This window comes from Anopheles merus, chromosome 3R (assembly GCF_017562075.2).
Source record: "Anopheles merus strain MAF chromosome 3R, AmerM5.1, whole genome shotgun sequence".
Taxonomy (NCBI): domain Eukaryota; kingdom Metazoa; phylum Arthropoda; class Insecta; order Diptera; family Culicidae; genus Anopheles; species Anopheles merus.
The window spans coordinates 49,052,940-49,074,773 of record NC_054084.1 but is presented as its reverse complement, the minus strand read 5'-3'; the positions used below and the strand labels follow the sequence as shown (position 1 = coordinate 49,074,773).

Here is a 21,834-nt window from a genome sequence, read left to right as displayed (position 1 = left end):
ACACCAGAATCTCCTTCATCTTTTACCGCCATCGCCCGTTTGCTCCTTCGATCGTCAACCTTGTCCTCTCTCCATTCTCACGATGATCTTTCTCTCACATCCTCTCCTATTTTACGGTTCGTGTTCATTAGCCGCCTGTATGGATACGGCCGCCGTTATCAGCTGTCATCGACGGTCTATATCGTAGCGGCCAAGGTCGCTACACCGGGAAGCAATGTCTAACCAATATATGTATGGTATGTTTATAAGTAATTTTTTAAATGATTTTTAATCATCATAAGAAGATGCTTCTATGCGGCACCTTGTTAAGTGCATTTTGAGAACGATAGGAATGGATTTTTTTTTTAATTTAATTATAGAATTGCTCAAAATCCGCAGTATCGAATATTGTCATCTAATTCAAGCATCGTGCCACAATAATGGTATTCATTGACGATGAACCGAAAAAGTGTCCCGCAGTTTTGAGTGGAGTTATTAACATTAATCGCATAGTCATTGATACCAGAAGTAATCGCTGCATCGAAAGTTTATTACGATCCCGAGCACTCTTGTTAGTCGACTGCATAGTTTTCAAACACTGTCAAGGAACAAATATCCTATTTTGAATTGCTCATTTCCAAGCCGTACAGCCTACAAAGTTTCTAAGCGTGATACCTGAAATTAGGTCAATTTCTGATGCAACGAAGACGAATAAACCTGCATTCCATACCAGTGCCACAGTTTGATTGTAAAGTAAAATAATAGTCGTAAAGACAGTGACACTAGCAACGCTGGTATATATAGACTTCTTCTTCTTTGGCTCAACAACCGTTGTCGGTCAAGGGACTGCCTTGTACCGCTTGTGGAGGCTTTCAGTGTCTTATAGATTACCTTCCATAGCAGGATAGTCAATCCTACGTACCCAAGCTCCCGACCACGCTGGTTTTCGCTGGACTTTTCCGGGATGATTCGTTAACGAATTATCCCCGAAAACATCTACGATATACATACCATTTTCGGGGATAGGATGAAGGATGAACCCATGCAAAAAAAAACTAATAATATAAATGAACATTCGGATTCACTCCCTCCCCCCATGATCCAATTCATGCTCATCCTTCATGCTTGATGCTACCAACCACATCGCTAATTCTACTTCGAAATACTTTGCCAGTTGCGCCATCATATTATTATTCATGATCGTGCTATTTACTGGTTTTGTCGTATGAAGGGGTACTGATACTAAATTATTTAAAATAAACAAATAAAATAATTAAAAGAAAATATTGAATATAACACATGCATTTCTAACAATGAGTAAAGAGGTCTGACGTTACTGGAGCTGGATGTTTTAAAAATAAAATAAAACTTTCACATCATCAATGAAAACAATAAAAAATGAATTGAACTTAGGAACCATGGTATAAACATAACATCATTACCATTCCACCATAACACCATGAAGTAGGAACATGAATCGTTATCTTTCAGTTTTAAACTCTTCAAATATATCACAATGAGCTAAGAGATGTTTACAAGAGTGCAAATCCTCTTCGTTCATTATCCCCGACAAATTTTGCTCGGGTACGGCAGCACGGTCAATTTGGGGCTTGAACCCATGACGGGCATGTTGTTACGTCGTACGAGTTGAGGACTATACCACTAGACTGGCCCAATGGACTATTACAAACAAACAAATAGTTTTGTAGAGGTAAATGTTCAGATTTTTTATAGCCTAAAATAGGTAAAAGAACATGTTTTGTTAAATCTAACCACTTCCTCAGTAATAATTTTGAACCACTGAAGTATGAATCAGTCGTAGAAGCTATATTGGATTTATTGAATGGATTCAATTATAGTAAATATTTTACAAAGGATACCGTTGTATGCAAAAATTGTTCTACAAATAAATGACCGCCGATACAACTTTACAGTAATTGAGGAGTCTAAAAGAGATTAAAGTGTATGTAAACTAGAACATATTAAAAGATTGTATTAATATTATGCTTACGAGATATACTTTCAAGTAAAAGAACGATAAGAAATTTTTAATGAATATAAATATAACAATCATCGGTAAGCAATTAAAAAAACTTTCATTTTGATCTGCATGATAAAAGATAAGTGTCAAAATTCAAATACTCAGATTATAAACATTCATCATGTGGCGTGTGATATGCTCAAAATCAACAGACATAGCTACAGACATAAAATATAACAGATATGATCTGCGGAAAGCTTTCATTAATCCTTTCAGACCTGTACAAAATTGTGTAAATTTTTAATTCAATACCAATAAACGAATCAAACACCATAGAGCTAAACCTAAACAATCAAATCAATATTCTTACTCTACAATACGTTTCCACAAACCCATGGTAACATAAATTATCGACTGTTTGTTAGGTTTACCAACTCCTACCAATCATTTCCTCAATGAATCTATTAGCTGCTTGCATCATACGAGGTATTGGATATCATTTTAATGAGTTTTGCATGATAAACGAAATGTTGACCCTTGCATATTGCTCACACAGTACACTCTAGGTTACTCTATATCATTAGAAAATACGATACAATAGAAAAATACGAAAATACTAGTGCATGCTAGCAGTGTATTTAGCATTATAATTTTTAGTTTATAAAAGTAAAAAAAAAAAAACAACTTATACACCAAAGCCGTTCTCATTCAAAACTGTACATAACAGGCTTGTCCAACTGATGTGATGAAAGAAATTAAATGAATTCTAATACTTCCTATCAACGATAAAAAGTAATATTGTATTAATCGTTTTACGAAAATATATACCGCTCATGTATTACAATTTATTAGCACATGGTGAATACTAAAGCGGGGAATGGAAGAGAACTTAAATTTAACTTGAGCGTGTTTTTTGTCTTGCACATAGGTTTGACATATCTGGCGTAGACGATGAAACGTTAGAATGTTGCGTGATACATCTTCCACAGCAACAAGTGAATAATACATCATTAATGCTACATCCAACGTGCAAACCCACGTGGTTTTTAATCACTATGAATTTATAACAGTAGAATTCGTACAATTCCAAACAAAAACAGGGTGGTACCTTTGTTATGGACGATTTCTAAAATTTTTGTAACAAATATATAGAATATCTTGTTTTACTACATTTTCATTTTTTATGATGTTTTTATTTAGCAAGCCAGTTTATATTTTTATTAAAGTTGATTAAAAAAAATCGTTGATATAGCTATGTATACATTTATGTTTTGAAATGATTAACAATTCATTGCACCGACAAGTTTTGCTATATTATTCACTCCACTCTTTATCAGAAAAAAAATTGTTTTCCTACTGTTACTGAAACGGGGTTCGAGTGACGTCATAGTTTTTTTTATCAACCACATTGTGGATGTCACACTTAGAGTCATCATGTAGCACGGTAAACAGTATCAGCGATGGAAAGCACACCATTCGCATCATTTGAACGGTACATCCTGACGGTACAGTAAGCAAATGTGTAGAACTGTATCAAGGAATGCGTCCTGTAGCAAGGATCTGCGGATGCGTTCGGTTTATAAATACGTGTGTACCACTGCTTGTAAGGACATAAAGTTCCCGAAGTGCGGCGGAACAACACGGATCAACTGTTGATTCTGCTGACCTGTTGTGCGGGAAATACCTGTGGTGCATGAAAGTGTTAACAACAGTTGCTGCTAGTGATCTTCAACTCGGTGTTCTTCAATACGTTTAGTTGCATATAAAGTGCGGCATGTGGTAGTGACTCAACCTGTGCAAAACTTTGTTTATCTCGCATTCTTGTTGATATAGATAAGTTACTAATATTTAGAGCGATTTTCAAGCAACAGTGCTTACTGGTGAGCTAATTTGATGCATCAAATTTTACATATGCAAATACTATATTATGGAGTGTGATATAAACTGTGTACTATAAACTAGTATACATTTGTGTACTTTTTTTTCGTAGTTTTTAATTCAACAATAATGTCATACTATTTTGGTTGACTCGATATGTAAAATATTTGGTGGAGTTTACAAAGTGCAAATAATACTTCAAAACCATTGTACTTAACCAACCAAGTTTTCAAATATCACGTAATCAATTTTATTAAAAATTTACACCACGTCTTTCGATGAAAAAGAACTTCATCACAACCCTACGGGCTACGATGCTAAATCATCAGAACAGCACCATACACAATGGTAGCAATAGTTCTCGCAATAAAATAGAAAAGCAAAATAAAGCAGCTGCAGAGAAGCAGTACAGTTTTTACTCGTGTAGCTGTTCTTACATGAAACGTCTGCAAGGCATGATTTCAAAATCAACTGTCGATCATTCCTCACACTATTCGGTTCCAGCATAATTTGTACACGTGGCTGGAACTGTTAAATTACGTTGACATCAATTCATCCCTTGAACGCCTTTTTTTAATATTCTATACACATCTTCGATGGTATTTGTTTCTTAAAGTTGAACTATTTAATATTGCGTAGGATAAGTGAGAGGATTTTTGAGCAACCTCCTTTTTCTTTCGTTATTTTTAACACAAATATTCAATGAAAACGATTGGCTTTTATATCTATATTCAATATTTTTTTTTGTTGACTTTTGGTTCATACGATCCTATCTTTCCAAAATTAAATATTTTTAGTGAATTATTGAAAATGGATCGATGGTCTATTCAATATAATTGTCGGCTGATATAGGCCCACCTGGGATGGATTCCCATCCAAACTGCATCTTTAGGACTGTCTTTCAGATTACGTGGTACATTATATTTAGATATAAGAAAACTTGTATAAGGCAGTATGACCGAGTGGATCATTACGTCAAAGAAGAAGCATATATCGTTCATTTGAAAATCTGACTTTCCTTGTGAAAATAAATGTATCACAATCATCAAATTCGATTCAAAAAAGTTTTCAGCTTCTAAAGAAATACCTTTTATCAATTTTCACCCACCACGGTGAATCACATTATAACAAACTGTGTAACAAAAACGAAAGGAATGACTGCCTCCAAAGTCTCTCCATCCACGGATACGCAGAAGTGTATTGAACAACTGAGGTGTTGAGTTTAATTGGTGTAACAGGTGCTAGATTGCTTGGTTGACACACATTTTTGCTGAACTTCATAAAAAATAATGATTTTTTGATGGCATCCCACACTCACGATGCTAGTTGAAGATAGAACACGAAACATTCACATTATCCTGTTGTATTGATGTGAACTGTAAGCATTCAGAAGTGTATGTGTGTGTTTGTGGTTTTTTTTTTTAAATAAATACCATAGTGTATTTGATTTTACCCCAAAAACCATTTCTGGCTTCTCTATGGTGACACAGAAACGCACTCACCTATAGGCCCGCACAAATAGGGAAAAACTGGGGCGAGATAAAACATGTCCCATCAATCCGTTGACATGAACGATAATTGCTTTAAATCAAATCTGACAGGAATTCATTATACTCGCGACTGGAAACGTGCCGCTGTACCGCTGCTAAGGGTTTTTGAACTGAAGTGGGTTTGCCGGTTTTGGGAAAATGCTAGTTTTCACTTAACATACGGTGATACACATCACCTAAACAATGATACGCACCGTACTTTTGTTGATGAAGTATCGGAAGCATTCATCGTTTCACTGCTATCTAACCAAAAAGTAGACTTAAGGTGTTTCAATGAACCAATTAATTTTGGCTTATACACTATAAATTTGTGTATGGCTGGTTAACCGCTTGAGACTGGGAATCTTAAACTAAATCCCTACTTAAAAATGATCGTTTACCATTACTCATCGTAATGAAAGCATACTTCAAAGGTTCTAATTAACTTCACAAGCATTTCAAAATGTTTTCTTTTACTAATAAACCTTACCTATTTTTACAGAGCATGATTATAGTATAACTATCTCACTAGATGTATTCTCGTGCCCTTCATCAATAGTTTAATCAATAATTGAATTAGAATATCATATTAAATAACAAACAACTTCAACAGACACTCATTTAATTTATCAGAATTTCAATAGTTTGGTAACTTATTTACATTCAATAGTTTTCCACGGATGGTACACGCGGCTGTTACGAAACAGAGCTAGTTTGCTCTTAAATCTTGAATCAAAAATTCATAAGAAATTGCACACAATACAATAAAACATAAAATGTTTTCATAAAATAATAATTTTGAACAAAATAATTTAAAAAAATATTCCTAGTCTTGAAATATTTATTAATTAATTTTGCTTCAACGCTAATTCCAAATAATTGTACACTGTCCACAAATGTACAATACGATCCTTCTGAGAAAAAATACAACCCTAGAACTTAATCACATAAATGTGCATTTTTGATATTTATAACAGCAATATTTTAAACAGTTCTTGATTGTTTTAATCTAAAACAACATCTTTTAATTCAATGGCATATATTATACTTTAGAGGAAAAATATACACTTATCGTTAGGCATGAGTCGTTGTTGATACAATTATAAAAGATACTTTAAGTCACTAACTCTGCTTACCATACTTCAGTTTATTTATTAAGATAAGTGTAGAAGACTATAAATTTACTAAAAAATACATTTTTTTTAGCTTTTCATGAACTTTTGTTAGCAAACTAGCACTGATTTGATGAAACAAATTATATGTTCAAACTTTTTATTCTCGTCTACAATAACGATGAGCATACAATTAACTCTACCATGCACTTGCATGTTTTCCTACCGAAATCATTTATTCACTGTCATTATTTAATGACACTGAAATTTATCGACACCCTTCTGCCTTCTGTATTCAAATTCAGTAATCGTTTCATTTGCTACTGGTAACTATTCTCCACGTGTTACAGTTATAATTTATTCCACCACCATCGATCGCGTCAATTGTTGACAATCGAAATCTTTCGGCATTGACTATGGCCGTTCGGCAGTAAGTTATGATGGAACAAGTTTAAAGTTTTATTAACATTACTCTCCAGGAAATCCTCAATGGACGTCATTGTCGAACTCGTAGCCCTTTCATCCCATCTACTTTCTCCGAACACATCGAACAAATGGGACTGTTCGATGTATGTGTTAAGTTTTGTGGGGTCTGGTGACCGGTGTATAAATCAATGGATCAACATGTATAGCAAATGAGCCTTACAAATATTTTATACATTTCGTGTGACGGTATTGAGCTGCCTGTACGGTTGCTTCATTAATTATTATAATATCATTCAAAGGTTACACCTGATGGCGATTGCCCTTTTGGCTTTGATGCTAAATTATCTGAGAATATTAGAATGACCCGTGTGTTAAGGCCTTGCACGAGCAACCCTTAAAACTAAAGGTGGCGAACGGATAGTGCTGCTTGGATCTAAATTTACTACAGATTGCAATACCCATGCCACTATATTCAATAATAGTGTAAATGGCTAAAACAGCTAACTGACTTCATTAATGCTAGTGTGCATATCGGATCGCTTATCAAACGCACTGAACAGCGCCGGGAATCGTGATGAGTATCAGTTTACAATTTAACGAGTTGGATGGCAGCGATTAGCACGCTTAATTCATTGCTATCCAACACCCACAACTTTCTACTGCTCTTATTCACGCCATTTATCAGACGTTACGTTGCATCAGTTTTGGTTTCCTTTCAATTCTCCCTTAATTGCCCGCGTTTAAGCTTCACGCCTGCTAAAAAGTGAGAGATGTTTTTATTTTCCTGTACAAAATGCACCCTCCTTTGGTGTGTGTGTGTGTGTTTCATGTGCGTCAGCCGAACTTTATTTCCGCCTCGCGGGTACGTTACTGACTATTCATGATTTATGTTTCATGATTTTTCATCACATTCACATGCTCCACACTGTCTGCTCACTCGGTGTTTTTTTTGCTGTACAATAACAGTTTCCTATTCCCTTATCGTATAATGAAGTGATAATGAATTGTGAAAACGTGCAATGATACACCATTTTGTAAACCATTAAACCATAACGTTTTTTCCAGCAGATTGTGTGGGTACAGTGTTTTTGCTGCCTTCGCAATACACCATCCGATTACAACATCGAGAAGAATAAAAAAGTACCTGCCTATCGCTCTTCTTGTGTTTTGCAACCAAAAAAAAAACAGACCACGGAGAAAGCAACTAGCAAAAATAACTAATCTTATTCTTACCTCTATGTATCCAAAACGGGATAACGAGTTCATGATGTGCTAGTGTTTTTTTATGTAAGCCACATTCTTTTACACAATACTTCGCAACATTAACCGCTTTAAATTGATATATCTAGCGACCATGATTCAGTGGATTACGGAAAAATAAGTTCGCAAGTGGTACCTATTTCATAACGAAAACTTCTTACATTGTCAGGCTGTTGTGCTCTGTCCTCGCAAATTAGCTTCTTCGGGCCTTAGGCAAGGATACATCAATGCAATCGCATTTGGACTTTTGCCTTGTCAGTATGCTGCTTGCTTGCGATATCTACTCCATCCGGACAAAGTGCACTACCACGGTTGGAAGCGTGGGAATTTATTTTATTTACAAAAATAAACTTTCATGCACAATCCAACCCAACCCCAACACTGTTGCCCATCCAGAGTGTACATAAAATCCAAAATCCAATGCACCGATGAGGAATGGTTATATTTCATTCACGGTGTATTCTCCATCTATCCCGCACAAAAACACACATCCACCTGTCCAGCTTCGGCTGGTCGGATGGAGGAGTTTGTTGAATAAATTATTTAAATAATTAAATTGTTTCCCTTTTCACTCGCTAACGACGGCAGCGCTATTTCCTTTTGCTGCAGGTGACTATATCTTGCACCATGGAATGTGTTTAACGTTACCAGCAGCATAACGCGGCTGGAAGGAAGGAAAGAGAAACCAACACCTGCGCAAGCAAAACTGTCGAATGATTCGTGTAAACTGGGGGAAATTGTTGAGTGTTGCCGGATACTTTCTGGCCGGTAGAGTTGGAATGTAATGTTGCAAAGCAATACCAACAACAAAAAAACATACAATTTTTCTATCATTCATTTGTCCCTTGAGTGCTGGTCGTGATCGACCCAGTACGGCACAATAGCCCATCCGTTGAGGATGCTATCACAATTATTTGAATATTTATTACCCATAATAAGAGGAATTACCAGCTAAATTTTAATGGATGCAGTGTTTTACAAGCAAAATAAATGAAACAAAGTTTCCATTCTTTGGAACATCAAATCACATCTAGTCGAGTTTTTCTATGTGTTACATTGATTCTCGCTCTCCTGATTTCGGATATAGTTCGTAGTACATAAGAAAATTAGTAATTGAGCAGTTGATGGTTGATTCCTCACAAATCTAACTCGCTATCTCCATGACATCTTAACTTTACAAAGCACAGTCAATAATATAAGCATTTCAAAGCAACCCCCGACCAAGGTTTAGCCAACTTTGAAGAAACATGAGATGTTGCCTCACTTGGCAATACACGAAGAGGGTGTTCTCTTACAGGGCGAGCGTAAAGATAAAATTATACGCTTATAGTGCACGGTTTCTGCTTATTATGAAACCTACCTCACCGTGCCCTGCACAGTTTTGCAGCACGACTATTGTTGTAAAAAGGGTCTATTTCTTAACAATGGGGAGACACAATTGCAGTAAAAGAATGTTCATTGTCCTGTGCCGAGGACTCGGTGTACGGTACAGCGGCGGAATGTTGACAGGCGCTCAAGTGTTGATGTAGCAAATGCTACCGTGTCTGACTAGAGTGACTGACTGTTTGATGGAGAGATAAGATGAGATGCAACACATCCCTTCTCCCACAAATGGAGATCCGAAATAAGATGTAACCTTGTGCAACCAGCTGCGGAAGGTGTGAATTGCATTACCTCTTGCGTGGTGCAAACCTTACACCGAAAAGCGCGCAAATCTGCTGAAGTTAAACATCTCACGACGAGATATGGAACGTCAAAATGCATTGCATAAAGTAGCATACCACATTCTTGCCTTTAGAGCATGTGCTCAACATTAGATATCACTGAACAGCTGAATGTCTCACTGTATTTGGATTATTAATCTGCTACAATATTGCCTAACATACAATGCCCGTCGGTCAAATTCTACATATGTAAAGTTCTACGAGTTAGCTGTTTCACCCGCTTCTATACATATTCTAGAGAAAGCACTGCATGCAAACGCTTTCGTTCAACATTTTCGAAGCCAATTGGTAATCCATATTTATGCATGTTAGTTTCTAAGCAATAAAGCATTTAATTCTGGGCCCAATAATTTTAATTTGCAAATTTCATTTTAAATATCTATATGATTTTCAATAGCCGAATTTCGTACAATTTTATTGGAAAATCTTTTTAGTTAAAATATAGCTAGCATGTTCATATGTTTTGTTGTATGCGATTCAATGCAGTTTGCTGTAGTATAAAAGATGTAGTTAGTTTTTAAAGAGTTTCATCGTGTGTTACTTTTATTAGAACATACAATATTTTATTGATAATTAAAATAATGCAATTCAATAATTCATTTCACTTTCGACAGACGATGAACTATTGAACGTTCTTCATTATCGCATATGGCTTACTCGCTAAACCATAGTTTAAGTGTATATTGTAGCAAGTGTAATTTATCGCAACAGACTCCTGTTTTCCCCAAAAATACTGTACCCCCAATATTATTCTCGTGGGTGACTAAACCCCTTTACAGTGTGAAAAGGAGAAAAAATAATCCTTTTTGCTAAACATGTGTAGTAACATGGTTGTTTGCCGTTGTACCTTTGCTTTTTGTTGCCCGAGGCGTATTTGTCGTAGTGCGTTGCAAATGTGTCCCGGTTAGTACCCGATGTCCCTTTACCAGTGAAACATCTAGGGCGAACATTCTGCTTCCCACCGAACTCTACCACCAGTCTGGTGCCGCTTCTAAAAGCCTGTACCAGTAAAAACGCCGACGCCGACGACGGGAAACAACACGCGATGCGATTACTCTCACGATGATACCAAATTCAAACATTTGTTTTGTTTGAACAACGATTCATAATTTATGGAGTCGGTAAGCTTATTTTTCCGAAATTGTTGATTTTTACAAACCTACTGCAAGACTGTCTACTGTTCCGTTTCCGTTTAAACGGCAGCCTTTTGCCATTGTACTATGCCACGACAACCACTGAAAGGTCAATGATAGCCTTCTAAAGCAAGGTAAGGTTTGTTTCCTCACGCACCATCGGGGGTTGTATCGTAAAACGGATAGCAAATGATAACTTTAGAGCCAACTCGTTCCAAAATCGATTTTTTCGCGTTTTACACCACGGACCGCGGTATTCGCTGTGGGACTTAAATGAATGGGCGCACGGCTACGTTCTAGATAGCCACAGGTCGCTAGTCAACAAGTGCTATGGCTACGTACACTGGGCTCCATTTTGCTACGGCCTTAGTTTAAGCTGTGCTGCCCCTCTCCCCGCAGAACGGAAACAGGTGCGAAGTGGTGAAACAAATTGAGACGACTACCCAGCCACATATGGCCAGTTTGGTTTGCTGTTTGTTTAGTTTCATTGAATTTTGCAGTCCATTAATTTTCTTCTTTTTTCGCTTTTTTGTATTCCACTGTATAGTATGCGTTACGTACGCATTAAAAACAACCACGGTATGAAAATGTTGCTTAGAGCCAGTACGTAAGGCCAGAGTACTTGTCACAGAGCAAGCTTACATTATATTTTTTATCTTTTCATGTGTGTTACTAAATAAAAAAATAAAAGCTGCTTCCGTGTTTTAGCAAGCAGAATGTTTATTCAATTTAATATAAATCGGATAAATTAAAGTCGACATAAAATACGGATGTGTGATACACATCGCATTTCCTGTTTCCATACTAGTCATGCTATTTACATGCTATTTTAGCTTTGTGTTTTACTGAACTGTGAGGTAAGTTAACGATGAGAATATTTGACTATGTTGGTAGAATTAGAATTACTATAATTATGGTCATCTCAATAAATTTATTTATATTATAAATAGACATGAGTACAAACTCATGAATTTTACAAAACAATTTTCTGTAATTGTATAATAAAATAAACAAAAACGGACGTGTTAATAAACTCTTATTCTTTTATAAATCATGATTTCTACTTTCCAAATAGAACCATTCACTATCTCACTGCTTTGCCGATGGTCATGCTTACTAAACATATGAGACTACCATTGCATCCATTAAGCGTAGCATTGTTCGTTTGTTTTAGACTAATTGCATAATGAGAAACCACCACAGTGGCAGCTTCCTATGCTTTGATAGCCATTTTATTGGTGAACTGCACATGCTACCTTTTAGCTTTTGCCTACTTTTATAGGCCACATTATTCTTTGCATTAGCAAGGCAACCACCATACACATGTAGTTGGGTCAACATCCACAAGTATGATTTTTAAGCAGCCAACATACTCGATGTGCTTTCTGAACGACTTTCAGTGGATATTTATCACCTAACGGTAAGCCTCCTAACACACACACCACCTGATAAAGCACGCTTCGGCAACAACTTCTCCCAAGTGAACAAGATTATACATAGGACTATCAAGTATGTTATACTAGCACATTTGAACGCAAGTTTTACACGTACAGTTGCATTACATTTTACGCGGAGTACTTCAACTTTATATTAGTTTTCTCTTGCAAAACAACTCATTCGTATTGTTACGCTAAGCCTTCGCTTCAACTTTCAAACACCGAATACCAACACAGAGCATACATCGCATCTGATCTGTAGATGCGTCCTTTTACCCATTTAATCGAGAAGCCACACCTCGCTAATTTTACATTTAAATTGATATCTAGTACAAGCGCTAAGTGATAATCACTTTGTAAGTTGATAGACTTTCTTTCAAACCGATCCGCTTAACTCGGATGATTGCTTACTAGGATTTTATGCTTTACCCGAGGGTGCCGAGTCACGCCAAGAAAAGAACAACTTATCTCCTCCGAACTTTAGCCATGAATTGAATAATACCGTACATAAGTGTGTGTGTGCATGTGTCTATGTATGTGTCGTATTAACAAATCTTCCTTTGCTTTTCGATAGACTTTTTCACTGATTACACGAACGCTGTTATTCTTACTGGAGGAGAGTAAAATAACTCTGAAAGGAAAGGATTACTTCTCGTTTTCAATTGATGTGTTCTATTTGCATGTCGATTATATGGAGGGTATTGAGTGAATGAAATACGGCGAAGGTACGAATGAGATGTATTATGAACATTTTCAAATTTATATAACTTTGCGTAGACACTGATGGTTGTTGATGATTATTTATAAAAAAAATAGTAGTTCATTGTATAATCTTTACAAAAATAACGCTTATAATTGTTATGTGGAATAAGCTAGCCAAAAAAACTAGATTATAGATAGAAAAAACTAGAAGTTACAAATTATGCATACATAAACAGAGTTCCATGCAATGCGGTTGGTTTTGTGTAAGTTTTTCTATGCTCTCTTATTGATATCGCAACGTGCTAGATGCGAAGGATAATGTGAGTGTTGTTGTTTCACATATCCTCTGATTAGTATCCTGTCACACGTAATAATTGTTGAGAAGATTGATTGATCTTACATCCTGTTTATTGATGGGTATTTTTCTCAATATATCAGCATCTAACTGAAATTAGTCCCATGCAACACACTCGTCGTACGATTTGCAATGATTTATATTACGCACATTGAATAAACATAAAAGTGTATTCAATTAAACTGCCCTCATCGTTAAGTTATTATAATCTACGCATTGTGTGACCTTAAACGATTTATCTCAACAATAAATCCTCTAAATAGTCTTTTATCTTTAATTGGTTTAAAAAATAAGCATTACTCATGTACTACACGTACTATATTTTAGTCAAACATTTTGAATGCTCTACTTATTTTAGTTTGATACATTATTTTCTACTTCACATGTATCTAATCTATACAATACCGGTTAAATCGATAATGGATATAACATATGCTTATCTACCCTTAGTTATACAGTTATAATGATGTAGTTACATCTCACGGTATGCGGTTAGCATTTTTATTGCTGCTCATCATTGTATAACACTTTACCTCACTTTCAAGAGCTTTATTGCACGTAGCACGTGCATTGTATAGATAACACACTGTAACATAATAAAATCATAACAATTTTACCTTATGTGAGTAAAAAACAATATTGATAGCTCAAACGTTAATCTTTCAGGAAATGCGTAAAACGCACGTCATTTACATTTTATATTTTTTATAAGTAATCTGTGCCTTTATATCCAGATTCTAGTTCATTGGATGGATTCATTAGGATCATGCTTTAACACATTTTAGGATAACATACTCACTAATATATGTATTCATATGAATGTCTAAATAGGTGATATATTATTCTAAGAGAATAATCAGAGTTAAGGTAACAAACATTCGAAATATACTTTTCCCTTTTCTTAATGTTGTAAAAAACTGGTTAAATTTTCTAACAAAAAAATCTATAGTCAAATCAACTCATTTTTATCCATCGCTCTTTTTAAATCAAATCGACGACTACAATTTATCGAGATTCTTTGATCCGGCACATTGTCGATAGTTTCTATAAAATGCTTTTATAAGCTAAATTATGATAATTTTTAATTACAAAGCGTTGCTTAAACGTTCATCGCACAGTAAAGAAAAAAACAATAAAAAACATTTCGACTGTACAAAACCACATAGTTTCTTTTGAATTAAAAATTTTTTATACATGTTTTTGTCGAGCTACATGAATTTTTAATTTTGACTGTTCATAGTTCGAATCCATACAATTTTCTCCAATGAATGTCAGGTGCAAAATAAATTGAAATTTTGTTCAAAGTTTTAAATTACTCATTATTAAAGTTATATTGCACAAAAATAACCAAATTGTCTACACAAATAGTATAAAATAAGTAATAATGTGCATAACAGTACTTGGTGTAATTAAATATAATTTATTAAAATCCATATTTTGGTTTGAAAAGGACTCAATATTCGACTTACTCGAAAATCTGAGCTACACAAATTATTTTCGTAACTAGGGGAAAGACTGTAATTATTACCTGCAAATGCTATTGAGTTTCGCAGAGTCAGATTTTTATTTCGGATTCTTCGCAGAATACAAACTTATGCAAATGCACTTTTTGAACTATTTTATTGGCACTCATTCTTCGATTTGCAATTCTTGCATAAAAAAAAAAAATCACAGGTCAACAATTAGCCCATTGCGTGTTTAAAATTTCTTTAAAAAAAAATACTAGCGTTTTAAGTAAATGCTAACTGTGGTTCGCCCCTAGATAGAGTTTCGGTAAGAAACATAGTCAGCATTTACCGTAATGTAACGTGAGCATACAATAAATAACCTTATACACTGTTCATAATTGTGCATTCCTCTGCGTATCTTCATTACCATGATGAGTAGCACCATTTAGCTCAGTGTTTAGCGGAGTTTTTCTTTCTAATGGAAAACTGACTAATGATAGCTCAAACGCTATGTTGCACCGAACCAACCAAGTGTATTTGACTATGTGGTTTGTTCAGTGCAATGTACTCTTTCCCCGCATGGGAACATTGTGCTTTAGCAATATCACATGACAGATTCGCTTGCTTAAATGAAAATTTGCGCTTAACAACTTATCCACAACAATGTGTTTGAAATATAAGCGAGTCATGCATGGCGGGAGAGCGCGGGCAAAGCTAGTTATGATCAATTCAATTTTCGCCGCATGCATTGTAGTCATGCTACCTTTGCCTTCTTCGGCACGGGCAGACAGACACACATTTTGCACATAACTTTTTCTTTCATCTTCGTTAGCTCAACCCGGACGCTGCGGGAGCTTGATCAAAGTTTATGAAATAACATCAGCTCCCTTGGCTTGCTACAGCTCTACATTGCCAATATACATCTAGCTAGAGTCCAAACGAATGAATCATCGACGGTGTGAACGATAATTTAACAATTTGCTTGCACGATTGCATCCACGGTGGTGGTAGCCGATATTGTTTTTGAATTGATTTTATTTCACTTTAACGAGCTCCATAATCATCAAGATAATCAAATCATGTAACTTGTATACATCTTTTAAAAAGAAGGCTTTTTTGCACAAGCAGTAAGTACATAAAGTATTTATTTTAAATTACCAAAAGTACACAATATTGGTACCGGTCCTGTGGTGCAGTCGTCCAGTAACATTTGCTAACAACAGGCCCATCGTAGATTAAAGCCCCGTATGTTCCGCCAAATAGTAGAAGAAGAATATGTAATACTCAAATTGAAAATGTGTTTAGCTGGTCTCTTGTATGGCCACATTGTTTGTAATATATTTTTTCGAAAATTTATTTCGAAATTCAGTTGAATTTTACAATGTACCAAACATTTCAAATAGTTTATAAACGATTGAGACAATCCTCATACAAACCAAAATTTAAGTGCTGTCTGATAAAAACATTATCACTTAAAAACTGAACTGCAACAGTTTTGAAGACATAAATTAGAAACGATTACAAAAATCGTCTATACCAGTCGCCAAAACAGTTCAGGTTGTTTGCCATAGCATTTAATGCACGCTAGGGGTTATTAATATTTTATTGATTTTACATCATTTCCACATTCCTGATACTGATGTTATCGGGGACTAAGGTTGCGCCTGATGTCCATATGCGCGCCTGATCCAGCCAGCCCAATGGCAAAGAATGTGACGCTCTGCTGCATTCAGGTGATAGGCGAGAGCAGGTACATCGTAGGCAAGGTACACCGTACGAAAGGAGATGGCCAACTTTCCCGGGAGCTCTCCGGAAAACGATGACAGAAGAAAGATACCTGTTGATTTTATATCCACCCGGATCGACCTAAAAGCATGTTTAACTGTTTTCCTTTTCCCCCTGGTCCGTTCTTGCACTGCTTTCAATTGGCCAAGTGTGTATTACTGTGTGTGGGTGTGCGTATATTTTGCCATATCAGAGCGATTGGTTCGTGTTCAGCATGTATAGTGTCGGCTAGATCGCTAAAACGCGAAGAAGCCCGAAAGAAACAATTGATCGACCAGATTGGCGCAAAATGTTACTAATAAAAATACACATATACACAGCAACATCCGCAACACAAACACTAAACAATGGCACAAACAGTGTCTAAAGCACTTGCTTGCGGAGCAATTCTAAAAAGTACAAAATACCGTGTAATCTACTGCACTTCCACTATCATTCGCGCGACGAATGCCTTTTGTTAACGACGGATACGTGCCGTCCGCGAAAAATGCTACAAATGATGATTGCACCAGCATCACAGCTGGAAAGGAAAACAAATCCTCAACCCGGTGTACATAACTTTGCCGGTTCCGCATCGTAACTCAGCCCTCTCGCCCATCTCAGCCCACCGTTACTGTGTAGGATGTGCCGGATATTGCACCATCTTTACAAGTAGATCGTTGCAACCTGCGTAAAAACATCGACAAAACAATTCAGCTCTCCTAAACGTTTAATGGCAAACGATTCTACGTCTTATGACAAGAAACACGAATGCAATGCAGTTTTTTTCCATTCTTTATACCTGGACGATTTATTCCGAAAGACGTTTTGCTCCTGCTTTACAGCTTAAGTGGAGGTTGAAATGGGTTTCGTCTAAAACAAACGGCAACCGTTACAGCAAGGTGACAATATAATGGTTCACCTCTGGAGATCGACATTAATCCACATTCCAGGGCATTGGTGCCTTATATTTTTGCTTCTATATTTTTTTTAGTGCTTCCCAGCTTGCAAATTGAGCAATTTTTAACTCATATTAAAGCGCTTGGAAAGCACACAATAAGGCATTTTATTTTTATAATTTTTGTTTTGTTTTCTGTCTCTCTTCATTCACAGACCATGTATCGAATAAATCTGACCACGTTCACATTGCTGTTAGTCCTCGCGGTAGGAAGCATGATGTCGGAGTCACTGCATCCGTCAGACGGTAAGAAAACAATGACAATTTTTATTTCATCAAGATTAAAGCATTTTTTGGTAACCGGACAACACCAAGGGGGAACATTTCCTTGTACCCGCCATTTATGAGTCATAAACCGTAAAAAAATACTGCCAATCATCGAAGCAAACACGTCAAACACCCCTTTCTCATTCGCACGGACAACGGTGTCGAAACCATTTTCTAACGGCAACTTCAAACTCGAGAAGGCGAAAAGCAGATTAGGTCTTTAAGGTCTCCCCCTCCCACCTCATTTCACCATCTGCTACTTTCATGCTACCTTTGGTACCAGCTACCAGGGTTGGAGTTTGTTGCTTCCAGATTTTAACTCCTTCCTTGCATCGTTTACGATGCCGCAAGGGATGGAACAGCATCACAACCCCATACCCAACAGTGACCGCATGAAATGATGGAGCACGTGAGAGCCGGAAAGAAGCGGCAAGGTGGCTACGATCCACCACTCACTGCCATGATATCCCGCGTACGGGCGGAACGTTGTCTCAGGTTGCCGCGAGTGAAATGGAATCAGGCCGGATCCTGAGCCAAGGGCGGAAGAAAGGATCTTTTTGTTTGACTTTTGCACCGTCTTTGAATTACAAATGTTGCGCGAATTTAACCCCAAACTTTACGGTGTCACCCAAGTTAAGTATTTACATCTTTGCCGCACACTTCTGTCCACCCTTGAGCGATGCTACCCTCAAGCTGGCGTCAAATAGTGAAGCTATTGGGTGGGAAATACGGTTAGATTTGCAAATAAACACCAAATGGATTTCGTCCGCTCCAAAGTCATACACACGCTTTTTAACAAGTGTAGAGAAAGAGAGAGCGCGAGAGAGAAAGAGAAACAAAAAGAGCATAATCTGAACGATATTGTTGTCACCTTTGCAAACTTTTCTCAGTACAGGTGAACTGTGACCAAATTGCCGTTTGCTAGCGATACAGATAGCATTTCCAATTGTTGGGAATTGTTTTGTTGATTCGACAAACAATGGTAGGAACCATTTCGTATTAGGATGATAATTTCATCTTGCATGATAAGAAACTGCCATTCAAATTGGCTTTCTGACGTTACATCCACATTACACAAACCGTTTCATTGCAGGGGCCATCAAAGATTTGTACGAATATCTTTTGCAAAGGGAATACGCAGCACCGGTATCATATGCCGATCACCAAATTAAAAGAAAAGCAGTTCGATCTCCTTCGCTGAGGCTACGGTTTGGAAGGCGAAGTGACCCGAGCGTACCGTTACGCCCAGAGGTAAGCAAACGGGGCCCATCATCGTTATTAGTTTCTTTATTACTCACTAACAACGATTTGCACCACCAACGCCTAGGAGGATGAGCTGATCGACCAAAAAGCAATCCGTGCACCGCAGCTACGCTTGAGGTTCGGTAGAAATGACCCGCTCTGGACATCATTTAACGAAAATGCTTTGCTCGAAGAAAACTTTGAAAAGCGAGCGCCATCCCAAAGACTGCGATGGGGCCGTTCGAACCTGTTCGGAAATCTGGTCAATCAGGTGCGATTTAAATTCAACCAATCGAATAATAGGATAGAAACGGCCACTATCAACATTTATAACACACAAAACCATATCCATTTCGTGTCCATTTCATCCCCCAGTTCCAGCAGGACGACGTTATGCAGCAAAAGGCGATACGGGCACCGCAGCTAAGACTACGCTTCGGCAGAACCGATCCATCCTGGGCCATGTACAATGAACATCAGCTTACTACTGGTCAGCAAGCACAGCCGGTCAATGAGGCAAGTGAAAAACGTGCGCCAACGCAGAGGCTTCGATGGGGCCGTTCCGATCCAGCACTAGCGAAAGACTCCTCGGAGGTATGTCCCGCATGTTGACCATTTCGTTAGAAGTTCTAGCTCGTTTTCTCATTTAACAATCGAATTCAAAAGCGACGGGTGTAAAGATAGATTTCTAATTCAAAACGAATACCACCTAAAAGTCACATGTTTCTTGTGCGCATTGTGAGGAATATCTTATACCCAGCTGTCTGTATTATTCTAGCTTTGATTTTATAAAAAAAAATACACACTTTTTCCGATTGTGTTATGGTGCTAAAGGGAAGAAGATTTGATTTATATGCAAACGTGCTGACATAAATACAACGATTCAAATTCATCGTGCTCAACCTAAAACCAAAGTTTAAGTAAACATGATATATGTAACATCTCATAAATACATCATATGAAGTAAAAAGAGCAGGAGCTATTTTCTTTATACCAACGTTGTATTGGTCATGCATGTGTGTACATTTGTGTACGTAATTCATGATTTTCTTTCCAAACTTCATTTATGCTTCCTCGGACATCGCTTTACGGCACCCAAAACTAATGAAATCACTGTAAATGCCACATCCTTCCCAGGACAAAGCGCTAGATGTGGAGGAAAGTGAAAACACCAACGCTGATGACAAGTAAACATGCACGGTAACTACCTGAAACCCCATCCAGTCGTCGTCATTTGCACACGCTCGTACCGGAACTCTCCTAATAAACGTACTTCAGCATGAAAAAAAAGAAGCGACGTATGCGACACGAAACCTTTTACTACTGTTATGGACTGTTTATGCCAGACTCCTTATTAAAAGAATACACTGTTGTCTGCAATACACCAAGAATGTGTCTGGACGGTTGTTGTTTGTTTTATCATGATCTAAAGCATTTATTTCGATCGAGACGACCCGGACGATCCTTGCGCCGCGATCGTCGCACAACACATCAGAACAGAATAGCACATTTTCATCGAACAATTACATATTACTAATAGCAAATATACCTTAACAATGTCGTTGGCTACAGCGGACAAATAGCTAGCGCTGTTAAATCGTTCTGGCAAAGATTGTTGCACACAGACGATTGTCTTTACTCCTCTTTCCATTTGCGAACCATTGAAAATGCTAATCTGTTGGAACTTTATTCTTTTCTCAGCGAAAATGCAACAGAGTTCCAACAGATTTCATTATCCTACCCAGCCAACATAGAAAAAAGAAACACAGCAGAGCATACACAAACAAAACTGCATAAAACAACCACCTTTAACGGATGATTACCTTACGGCTCTTACGGTAAAAGTTTGTTCGAGAGCGCCTGTCTATAACACCGAGATACAAGTAACAGGTTACGTTCAAGAAAACGTTAGATAATCGCACATATAAACATCCCACAGCAACAGGACATAAAGCAACAAAGAGTGAACTTCAGTTTTTGCAAGCTATTTTGCTTCATGAAATTGTGGTTAATCGTTAATGCAAAAGTTGAATGAACATGCGTGCGTTATCATACACGTACACTCGTTACGGAAAGACGCGTTAGAAGCGATGGAAACAAATATTCTGCACTCTAAACCATGCGCTGCTGTTACGATTCATCCACAAGCCAATCCTAATCGTATACAATGCGATATTTTAGCAGTATTTACACATAAAATTAATGGTAGCATTCATGAATGCATTCTGTGAAAACTTAGCTGAGCATATTAATAAAGCAGTGTACTACATATTTTTAATGCATCTCCAACCGACCGTGAAAAGACAAAACTTACAATAATGATGTGTATGTAAATATATTTATAAACAAATAAAATATTACCTAGCGGATACAAATAACAACCTGTTCGGCGGTGGAACGAGTCCTTTCAAATGATGACATTTAAGATAACCATTTTACCATTACAATGCCCCGTAAATTTTAAGCTCAGAGTCATGTATGTCATATCATATGTCATGTCATCATAAATCAGGTAAAGAGTTTTTTAAGCAATTCATTAAATAAAAAAAAATCCATTTTATTAAATTTTATTAGATATCACATTCTAATATGTCATTAGCAAGTTGCTGCTGATTCATTTTTATTCTGCTCTTTATTGTA

At 36.9% G+C, this 21,834-nt stretch overlaps 1 protein-coding gene across 1 annotated transcript; it reads left to right on the top strand.

The window, feature by feature from the left end:
* The first annotated feature begins 3,552 nt into the window (after positions 1-3,552).
* LOC121597278 (short neuropeptide F) lies at positions 3,553-21,575 on the top strand. The gene is made up of 6 exons (XM_041922914.1): positions 3,553-3,840; positions 17,841-17,931; positions 19,046-19,203; positions 19,280-19,465; positions 19,570-19,788; positions 20,332-21,575. Exons 2-6 carry the CDS (start codon positions 17,844-17,846, stop codon positions 20,383-20,385), a joined length of 705 nt encoding a protein of 234 aa, XP_041778848.1. The 5' UTR covers positions 3,553-3,840; positions 17,841-17,843; the 3' UTR covers positions 20,386-21,575.
* Positions 21,576-21,834: the final 259 nt, after the last annotated feature.